This window comes from Chrysochloris asiatica, unplaced genomic scaffold (genome assembly GCF_000296735.1).
Source record: "Chrysochloris asiatica unplaced genomic scaffold, ChrAsi1.0 scaffold00214, whole genome shotgun sequence".
In the NCBI taxonomy this organism is placed as follows: domain Eukaryota; kingdom Metazoa; phylum Chordata; class Mammalia; order Afrosoricida; family Chrysochloridae; genus Chrysochloris; species Chrysochloris asiatica.
In genome coordinates, this window is record NW_006408732.1 from 2,944,655 (window position 1) to 2,956,239 (window position 11,585).

Genomic DNA, 11,585 nt, shown 5'->3' on the forward strand with positions numbered 1-11,585 from the left:
TCCTTTGAGGGATTCTGTGAATCAGCAAAGGGAGAATGAAAAAAAGGGACTGATTCAATATTGGTAACTACCTGAATGATAAAAATATCAACCCACTGCCACTGAGTTGATTCAGACTCTTAGTGACCCTCTATAGGGTTTCTGAAAATGTAAATCAGCAGGAAAGCAGCCAGCCTCATCTTTCTGCCACAAAGTGGCTGGTGGGTCTTAACTGCTAACCTTGTGGCTATGGAGAGTAGACAAATGCCTAACCCACAGTACCACCAGGGCTCCCTGCTTTAAGGTAATAATAAGTCCTAGTCTTAGAGCTGCAGAAATGATGTTTATCATCATTCAGTTAGGAGCAACACATGCCTTAACCTTTTAGATTTATCAAACAAAGGGGTTAGGAGGAGGGAAGGCATAAAGAGAATAACTTGAAATGGTCATTACATCTTTTTAACTTAACTACATAATAGGTCTAGTAAGCTAAGGTTTTACCTACAGCCAAAAGATCTCTGGTAGCGTAGTGGTTTCAAGTCGGGCTGCCAACCTCAAGGTCAGCAGTTCGAATCTACCAGCAGTTCCGCGGGAGAAAGATGAGGCATTCTGCTCCCATAATGATTTACAACCTCGGAAACCCTGTGCAGGGTCACTATGAGTTGGAACCAACTCCACGGTACTTAATAACAACAACAACAATGTTGTTTCAAGGTCAACATTGTACATTGCTGATTGAAACTTGAAAATTTAAACTTGGCTGAATGCCATATAATAATTTAATATTTAAAACAATTCAGGTCATTGACAAATATAAATGTATGTAAATCTACTTGCTGTTGTCAAGTGCCACTGAGTCACTTCTGAATCTGTTTAGGGTTTCCAAGGAGTGGCTGGTGGGTTTGACCTGCCTAACTTTTAGTTCAAAATGACCCTGCAGTCTAGCAAGATAACTATAATAAATGTGGTGCCAATTCTGGAAGATAATTATAATTCCAGAATCAGCTTTCACTGAAAGCTTTTAGGTAAATCTGAATCTCAGTATTTACTGAGAAATGGAATACAGTGCTAGGTAATACTGTCTTCCTTAATCTTCACAATCTATGACCTGGGGAGAAAACAATTCCAGCTAGTCAAAACTTTTTTTTAAATTGCTTGACATGTATGCTACAGGCAGAAATTGAGGATACAAAGATGAATCGGACCCCGGTACTCACCTCAAAAAGCTCCCCATCCAAAAAGACTGTCAAAATCAACTGCATAGCCTAAAACAATTTCACAGCTGTAAGTAATAAGTGACATTTCTCTTTTTTAAAGCCACATTTGTAGAATACAGAAAAGTATAATATCAACAGAGAAAGATGACTACAAGGAGACATTCAGGTTATTTTTTCTTTGCTGTTCCAAGGAGGCTAACTGAAATCATACTTTGCCTTTAATTGTTACCTTCATCAGAGTAGAAAATTCAAAAAGATGAGGCTGCAAGCTCAGAAACCCTAGGGAGCAGTTCTACTCTGTCCAACAGGATCTCTATGTGAGTCAAAACTGATTCAATAACAATGAGTTAGGTCCAAGAAGAAGACCTTCAATGGGACAGCAACTAAAAAGCCCTCCATTGGTGCTTTCCAAACTACAAATTAGACCCTAAATTGTATTTAAGAAATCCATCTAGATTAAAAACAAACATTTCTTTGGGAAAGTATTTATTTCTATTGTATGGCAAGGCAACTTGGGTGATACAACATCAAATAAGGCAGAGTCCTTCCAGCCTCAAAAATTTTACTTGTAGAGGAGATGAAAGAGTTACAAGAATTATTCACCTTAATGTTTTCAAGTGCTTACATGCTGTATCTCAAGAAAAAAAATTAAACGTGATAAGAGAAACACATGCAAATAGCTACAAGTGTCCACAAGGAGGTCATAACAGCACTTAAAGAGCTGGGATTAACACAGGCAAAAACAAGAGTGATAAGCAAGGACAAGACTCAGTCATCACTAAACAACAGAGTAATTCACATCATGGTTGGAGCAGACTACTGTTAGAAAATAACCAGAGGCAAGAATTAAAAGGTAGCTTAAGAACTGAGCATGATAACCATGAATGCCTTGCCAAAATCAGCTATCTGACTTGGTAACTTCTCAGCAGTACACTTATATTCACCCCTCCTCTTCTAGAGGACCCAAAACCAAATCGATTACCATAGATTTGATTCCCCACTCAAAGCAACTCTCCAGTTCCAAGACAGCAGATTCTCCTGCTATTCCTCCTATTCTCCTACCTCTGGCAACTCCTTAGATTTATTTGGCTACTCTAAATCAATGTGTAGGATATGCACTGGACTGCTACTGCAAGATCAGCAGTTCAAATCCACCAGACGTTCTGCAAGAGAAAAATGAGCCTGTCTGCTCCCGTAAACATTTACAGGCTTGGAAACCCTATTGTTGTTAAGTGCCTTAGAGTTTATTCCAACTCATAGCAACCCTGTATAGGTTTTCCATTAAGTGGCTGGTGGGTTTTAATGCTTATCCTGCAGCACCACACCAAGACTTCAGGATCTCTAAGAGTCAGAATTGACTGGAAGACAGTAGACAGAGTTGTGGTTCCTAGACCTACAGCATTAGCATCACTGAGGAAGTTGATAGATATGTGAATTCTGGGCCACACAGACACCTACAAAACTGGGCTCAGCAATCTGTGTTTTACCAAGGCCTCCCAACGATTTTGATGTCTGCTAACATTTGAGAACCAATGTTCTGTGAAAACCCTTGAAAGAAGCCCTTCCCCCTTCTCATTCTAAGCACTCCCAAAATGAAGTACCTTTATCCAACCCATTTTTGAGTCCAACTTCCCATGTGGCATTTCCTTCTCAAACATGCCTGAAACTACTGGATATTCACCCAGCCCCACAAAGAAATATTTTCCTTCTGTATGCCCCATGCCATCTAAGCAGACAGCACCTGCATCTACTAAGCAAGTCATTCTTGACACTTTCTACTATCTCCCTGCCCCAATCCAATCCACCAACAGGTTTTCCCATTCAAGTTTTTATAACATTTGTCTCACTGTCATCATCTAGAATACTGCAATAACAATCTAATTTGTAAACCTCTCAGTTATTCTCCATATAGCAGTCATCATGACCTTGTAAAAATAAAAACCAAAACATGTCATTGTGGCGCTGCAGGATAATGCAGCAGACTGCAAGGTCACTTTGAATTGCAAGATCAGCAGTTCAAATTCACCAGCCACTCCTTGGGAAACCTATACAAGGTCTGTTATGAGTCGTAACCATCTTGACGGTACTTAACAACAGCAACACAGCTTCCCATTGCATTTCAGATCACACCCAAATTCCTCAAGATGACATGCAAAACCTGAGACCTTCATCACCTCCCCAACATCATTTTGGGTCCCTCTTCAGTAGGAGTCACTCACTCCTTATAATCCACAGATATGGGCATCTTTCAGTTCTTCTTCCCACATAGGTGAAGCTATCCTGCACATACCCTCACACACTCTGCTGGTACCTAACTTTGCTTATCCTCCAGGTTTCTGCTAAATTATCAAAAAGCCTTCTGAGTCCTCCAATCTGAACTGAATCAGTTACTTTTTCATTTTAAAACCCTGCGTTTTCACCTCATGACACTTATCAAAATTGTTAAAGTACATATCTTAGAAGTATTTGTGTTTGAATTACACACAAGACATAATCTCTATAAGACCAGAAACATGACCATTTTGTTACCCACTACAAACACTGGACTGCTAACTGCAAGGTCAGCACTTCAAACCCACTAACCACTCTTTGGAATCCCTAACACAGAAGTCACTATGAATCAAATCAAACTCAGCAGCACTAAACGACAACAAGTACAATGCCTGGTGCACAAAGTGCATTTAATAAATAGTTGTAGAGTGATTACAGTTTGAAATTTTTGAACCCTCCTATTCTCTAAAATTCTGTACTATCAAGGTAAGTTTAACACAGAAACTACACGGTAGCTGGAAATGATTTCTAAAAATGAGATGGCATGCTCATTTTCCCACTGACTTTTACCGCTAGATGTTGTTGTTTTAGGTACCATCAAGCCAGTTCTGAATCCTAGCAACCCCAGACACAACAGAACAAAACAATACCTGCTTCTGTACCATCCTCACAATTGTTGTTACACTTGAGCCCATCAGTGCTGCCACTGTACCAATCCATTACATTGGGGGCTGGGGTCTCTTCCACTTTTTCTCTGACCCTCCACTTTACTAAGCATGATGTCCTTCTCCAGGGGCTGGTCCTTGCTGATAACATACCCAAAGCATGAGAGACAAAGTCTCACCATCCTTGCTTTAAAGGCGTGTTTTGGCTGTATTTCTTCAAACATAGATTGGTTTGATCCTCTAGCAGTCCATGGTACTTTCAACATTCATCTCCAGCACTACAACTCAAATGCAGCAATTATTCTAGGGTCTTCTTCATTCATTATCTAACTTTATCATGCATATGAGGCTAGTGAAAAATACCATGACTTAGATCAGGTGCCCCTTATTCCTCAAACTAACATTTTTACCCTTCAACACTTTAAAGAGGTCTTGGGCAGTATATTTGCCTAATGTAATACATCTTTCGATTTCTTGACTGCTGCTTCCATGAGTGCTGATTGTGGATCTAAACAAAATGAAGTCTCTGACAACTTCAATCTTTTCTCCATTTATTATAATGTCATTTATTAATCCAGCAGTGAGGACTTTTGTTTTCTTTACACTGAGGTGCAACCCATACTGAAGGCTGTGGTCTTTGATCTTAATCCGTAAGTATTTAAGCTCTCTTCACTTCCAGTAAGCAAGATGTACATCACAAGTTATTCATGAGCCTTCTTCCAATCCTAATGCCACGCTCTTCTTCCAGTTTCTCAGATTATTTACTCAGCATGCAGACTGAAGAAGTATGGTAAAAGAATACAACCCTGGAGAGCACCTTTCCCATTTTAAACAATTAAGAATCACTGTGTTCTGTTCAAATAACTGCCCTTTGTTCTATGTACAGGTTCCTCATGAGCACAATTAAGCGTTCTGTAATGCCACATGAGATATATTTTATTACCTTTGTTTAAAAGAATTTGTTTTGGTTAGTCTAAATTCACTCACACTAATCCTGCTGTGATACTGTGGGCTAATGCACCAGACTGCAAAGTCGTCTGAACTGCAAGGTCGATGGTTCAAGCTCACCAGCTGCTCCTTGGAAACCCTATACAGGTTCACTATGAGTCAGAATCAACTCAGTAACACTTAACAACAATATAAGCAAGCAATCAAAGAAACAACTTTTACTGAACTTTGCAGTAAAGTCCTGGCCTCCAGTTACTAACAATGCTAACAATCCAATCTGACACTGCCCATTCTTTAGTAAACCTTACCCACCTCATCACAGTCACATTATCATACCTATCTAGTCCCAATAACCTCATAACCCAATAAATTAACTCAACAAATCATCTGTTTTCCCAGTCTCTGCACTCCCCATTTACTTAAGTCCATTTTGCACACACACAAAAAAAATGTCCCCTGCTCAAAAGACAACTTCTCCGCATTACCAATTAATAGTAAATTATTTAAACTAGAAATGAAAGCCTTGTTACATGGTAATCAAAATGCCAGTCCTATGAACTTGGAATATGTTATGGATGGAATTGTATCCCCTAAAACTGTGTTGGAATCCTAACTCCTATACCTATGGAGTAATTTCATTTGGGAATGGGTTGTCTTTATGAAGCTAATGAGGTCATATCAGTGTAGGGTGTATCTAAAAAGTCACTTCTGAAATACAAAAAGAGTAAATTAAACAAAAGGACAAGCAAATAAAATGGGGAAAAGATCAATGCCATGTGAAGATCCCTGAAGAACAGAAGGTGAAAGAGACAAAAATGTTTCCATCAGAGTGGCTAGACTTCTTCCCAAAGCCAATGCCCTGAATTCATACTTCTAGCTTTCTAAACTGGGAGAAAATACATTTATGCTCTTTAAAGCCATCCATTTGTAGTATTTGTTATAATGGCACTAGGAAACTAAGACAGCCAATTACACTGAACAATATGTGCTTGATGATTTTATTGTTAAATTCCATCGAGTTGGTTCTGACCCATAGCAACCCTATATAAGGTTTCCAAGGAGCAGCTGGTGGGTTTGAACTGCCGACCTTGGGGATCAAACCGACAGCAACACACTAAAACTCCATGTGCAAGGTAGTATCATTGAAATGAAATTTACATATGGCTTCACCTCATTTTCACCACCTAATGTATTGGACGACTTCTGGTGTAGGATCTGCGCTGGACGACGAACCGTAAGCTCATGGTTTAAACCCACCAGCTGCTTCTTGGAAACCCTACACAGCATTGCTCTGAGTCGGAACCGACTCAATGGCACTTCAATACATATATACAAATATGCATCTGTATGCATATATTAATACATATTTACATACATACATATATTACATATATGCTATTTGTTGTTATATGCTGTCAAGTCGATTCTCAGTGATTCTGTACAGGGATACTGAGAATATGTGTGTATGGGGTAAGGAAGGGGATAGAGACAGAGACTGGTTTATCAAGACACTGGGTAAAAACACCTCAAGGCACAGCTTCTACAAGTCTTGGACCTGTTCAAACAACACTGATCAAAAGCAAAAAAAGGTGAAATCTACCAAGTTTATCTCTTGGTCTACTTAGCTTCTACCCCTTTTTGCACTCAGTGGTATCTCTCTCCCCAATTCAGATACAGACAATCCTCTAGTAGGCTTGACAACTGCTACTTGACCTTTAATGTACGGAAAGGATTAAAGCTGTTGCCACCTTTGTCACTGTTGTTTATTGTTAGGTGCCATAAAGTCAGCTCACAATGATCCTATGTACAACAGAACAAAATACTGCCTTGTCCTACACTATCCTCACAATTGTGATGTTTGAGTCAGTCCTCTGTTGTAACCACAGTATCAATTCATCTCGTGGACGTCCTTCAAGCCCCTTGTTGTTGTGACGTCCCATCAAGCTGGTTCCGTCTCACAGCAACAGTGTATAGGGTTTCCAAGGAACAGCTGGTGGGTTTGAACGGCTACTCTTAAAATTCAAACTGACCTTGTGGTCCAGTGCTTATCCTATAGAGCCACATCAGGATTCCTACTTGCAACAACTTCATCACAATCACCTTTACTTGCTGCAGGTGCAGCTTTCAAACCATCTTGCACTAAGACTAAAGAAGAACCATGTGCAACTGTTCCAACTTCTTACAAGGTGTTACAGACACAGTTAGGAATGGATCTTATTCATACCCCAGGGACTTCTGTACTTTAAACTGCCTTTAAAATCCCTTTCCACAAGCATTTGCTTCAATCTTATTATCAGGCAGATGTATTTGTTAATTATTGAGTGGTCAAGTTTGAGTGTGAAACAGACTTGTTGATAAAGTATCTTGTTTTAAATAGTGACATTACTTGTTTATGTAGAAGGTTGGTTGGTTGGTTGGTTGGTTAAGTGCCGTGGAGTCGATTTCGACTCATGGTGACCCTGTACAGGGTTTCCGAGGCTGTAAATCTTTACAGGAGCAGAAAGTCTCCTGTTTCTCCCGTGGAACAGCTGGTAGTTTCGAACTGCTGACCTTTGAGGTTCGCAGCCCAATTCATAACCACTATGCTACCAGAGCTCCTCATTTGTGTAGAAGAGAGGGTATTAAATATCTGAGGGCAGAATAAACCTGTCAGGATCAAAAAGTAAACCAAGTATTGATCATTTCAATTGTGTGTGTACAGGAGAAAGGATAGGTTCATGAGAAGAAAGCCTAGTCATTGTGTCCCCCCCAGGAAATCTAGTGTCAAGAGTTTTCTCTGGTGGGTCAGGAGTTCCTTCTTCCAAAAGGTTTTCTTTAACCCTTGCTTCCTCTCTTGAGTTAATCCTCTATCCATAGATTTTCAAAAGTATGTTTTGTTTCCTATTATCTATAGTAACCACTTGATTAGATCTTTTTTTCCAAAAGAAATGACAAATATATCTGACAGTGACATTAATTTTTGAAAGTTATTTTTTGTGATTGAGCCCCTGCTTAAAATACTTCATTTTTATTTCCCAACTTTACTCCTTTCTTACTGAAAATGACTTGCTTAATTCAGTGACAGGATGTGCTTGGGTCAGTCATACAAACTACAAATTCATGTTTGATGAAGTATCACTGTTTTCTCTCTAATAAATCTAGGATCCACCTAGGATTTAGTGAAATTAAATTGAGTGAAGAGAGTGAAATTACCACTCAAGCTACACTCTATCACTAAATTCTGAAACAAGCACAGCATTTGAGTTAGCAGCAATGTCTTCTTAAAACCTACAACCCAATCTAAGTCACCACTTGAAGTTCACAGAGCAAGGACATTTTACAACAGAGTACCTCTGAATAAGGATACCAATCATTAAATTCATTCTTTTGAAAAGCTAAGGATCCCTCCTCCTCCTTTTCAAAGATTCAAGCAAACTTGTTATTTTGGGTTAAGAGCCTGCAAACAATAGCATTCAAGATTTATTTCTCTCAGAATATTATATAAACAAAAATCTTCAGTTTTTTTTTTCTCGTGCACTCATTTGCCATTGTTTATAACATTTCAATAAATACAAGTGGAATTTCAGTCTAGTGTTTTCAAACCACAGCAACATCTAAATCTTGGATAACCAAAACTACTCCCGTCAGTGACTTTACTCTTAACCTCAGACCCTAAGAGGACCACTTACTAATAATAACTACCTCTTATGATTTTTTCCACTATCATTGTGCAATAAAAACTCAGGTCAATGCAATGGTATAATTGCCGTACTTTCTACAAGCCAATTATACCAAAAATACAAATTAGAGAATCTTTTTTTTTTTCATTGGAGTAAAATTTTTTTGTAAGCTGACTTGTACCTGCCTGCGACAGATAACGAAGGGCAGAACACTATGCTTCAACTTCGAAGCGAACGCTAAACTACTACCAAAGAGACATGCAGGAAGGGCCTGAACAGGAATTTATCAGATACAGAAGATTCTGAATAACAACAGTAAATGGGCTTCAAATTTACTTATTCCCCAAAAGCAAATTAACGGATTGAATCTGGGTCAAAATAATCACCTTCAGAACACATACTGCTTTTCGAATGACGACTTAAACCCAGGCTAGACACCAGAGTGCAGGGTTCTATACCCTAAGGAGCAGTGGCGAGTCGGAAGAAGTCAACCCATGACAACCGCCTGAGCCTCGGCGGGCGGAACAGAGCCTCAATCCTGCTCTATCTGAGCCGCTAATGAGTCACTGATCCAATCATGACAACACATCACTTGCTAGGACGTTTTCTATTTACTTCCTCGCGTCAAGGAGGACAGAAAATGATTTAAACTCATAATGAGAGAACTAGGGACTATCAGTGCTGCCAGTGGCGAGAAAAGCCAGCTTAAGAACCAAAGCCCTAGCGACGTAAGAGCCCTCGATGGCCCAGCAGAACAGGCATAAAGGGGAGGAAGAGTGAATCGACCGGGCTAGGAGAAGAGCAGGAGAGGACCAGGTGAAGCCACTGCCACAGAAACCCTCCCTCACATGCCTGCCCGAGCATTCCCAGGCGCCCCTACCTTCGGCCAGTGACTCCTCCAGGGTGACCTGGTGGCGTCCGACCGCAAACACCCGGACTCCCACGGACGAACCTCCCGAGCTGGAGCCGGCCCCAGCCCCGCCGGCCCCGCCACCCGCAGCTCCGCCGCCCTCGGACTTGGGCATCCGAGAAAACTTCTTCATGGTCCCGCCGGTGCACAGGGGGGCACGGGGCGCGCGCAAGGGCGAGCGAAAGGGCGAGTCCCCGAGGCGGCGCGCAGCCGAATGTCCGCGAGGGGTCGCCGCTCCTCTCCGGTCAGTGCGTCCGTTCGCGCTGCGGCCCGCCGAGCTTCACATTACGCGCGCCCAGAGCGCACAGCTCCGCAGCTGCTACTGGGCTCCCGCAGAGGGCGGCGGAGGGCGGAGACCGGGCGGGGCGCAGGGGGGCGGGCCCGAGTGTGAGGGCAACGACGCCGCCTTCGCAAGTGCCCCGAGTGCCCTAGCCACCTCCTTAGCGCTGGGAGCGCGAGCCCGGGAGGAGGGAGAGAGGGAGGGGCACGGAGAAGGGGCGGGGCGGCTGGCCGGCCCCTCCAGGGAGTAGGCTGGACCTCCTGGCCGCACACCCTCCTGACCGCAGCCCGCCGCGCCGCCGCCGCCCGAGCCGGACCTGCGCCGTCCGCCACTCGCGGCCGTTGGCGGCGCGGCACTGTTGCCAACCGCTCAGTGAAGCCAGGTCCCCGCGCAGGCGCGCTCCCCGCGCCGCCGGAAATGACGGTTCCGGCTCTTGTCACGTGGAAGAGAGCGGGGGAGGTGATTGTGGGGGTTGGGGACAAGGGCGAGGTCTAGGGTCTCGGGTCCTGGCTAAAATGGTTCGAATCAGGCCTGTGGAGCCGGTTTCCGCGCTAGCCATTAGGCGAAGTCTGTTATCTCGGCTGGGAATTGATATGCCCCCTCTGGGACTTAAAAATGCCGCCAACAATTTAACTTCCTTCAAGGAGCTTTTCTTGCTTCACTCTGCAAGTTTTCTAGACTTTATCCTCTGAGACTCTTCTCCCATCGCTCACCGTGAGCGTGCGAGGTGGGAGCAGTAACCTACTTATAAAGCCACGGTGTCATCCCACTCTGTAGCAAGACGCTTGTGCTAGGAACTGTTTAGAGGTTTCAAATTTTTAAGTGCCGTGGACTCCATTCGGACTCATAGACCCTGTATAGGGTTTCTGCGGAACAGCTCGTGGGTTTGAACCACCAGCCTTGACGTTCAACCAGACCTTGCTGTCCAGTGCTTATCCTACAGCGCCGCACCAAAACTCAAATTACTTTAGGGGTGTTTTTAAATCTCTGTATATGCTGTGCAACCACTGGGGTATTCAGAGCCGGTGTTAAGTTCGTGTTTTACGGACCATTCATCATCTTAGCTAAGAAAGCTCAACAGTTCTCCAAGGTGCACAGATAGTTTATGGTAAAGCTGAGACTGCAACATCGTTCCTTTGGTTCTTAAGTCTCAGTTTTTTTGACCTTTCTGGAAAAGCAGGTTATAGTCAAATCATTGAGAACCTTAGAAAACAGGCAGCTGTAGGACCGTTGGAAAGTGAAAACAGTCCGTGGGTTTATCCGTGGGGTAAAGAGATTTGCTCTTTTTTAAAAAAATAATAAAATTATTAATTTCAAAAGCTGCATAAAATCTGCAGTGTCAGTGCTGGGGAGGAAATGGAAGGGATGGAGGAGGGAGTGAGGGGTAGGAGAGGCAATATGAATACCAGAAGGAGTAGAAGGGACTAGCTACTGGTAGAGCTTGTGTAGGGAGCAGACATTGCTCCACCCCAATCTACTTTTCCATATATGAACACAGGCATCCTGTGGCCAAAAGTTCCAATTCCTTCAACCAAAAATCTGAGTTGGGGGTGGGGGAGAATGGTTCCAGTTTTGTTTTAAGTGTCTCATTTCCCCAATTTTTAAACGTGTGGGCCAAATAATTCTTGCTTGCTGAACTCTAGTAACATATTGTCT

The 11,585-nt window shown here is 42.6% G+C and overlaps 1 protein-coding gene across 1 annotated transcript in view; it reads right to left on the reverse strand.

The window, feature by feature from the left end:
• BMP2K (BMP2 inducible kinase) overlaps nucleotides 1–9,958 on the reverse strand; it is a 187,559-nt gene extending 177,601 nt beyond the window's left edge. The window contains exon 1 of the mRNA XM_006872898.1: nucleotides 9,620–9,958. Coding sequence (XP_006872960.1) covers nucleotides 9,620–9,782 — 163 coding nt within the window. The 5' untranslated portion in view covers nucleotides 9,783–9,958. The remainder of the gene's footprint in view (nucleotides 1–9,619) is intronic.
• Nucleotides 9,959–11,585: the final 1,627 nt, after the last annotated feature.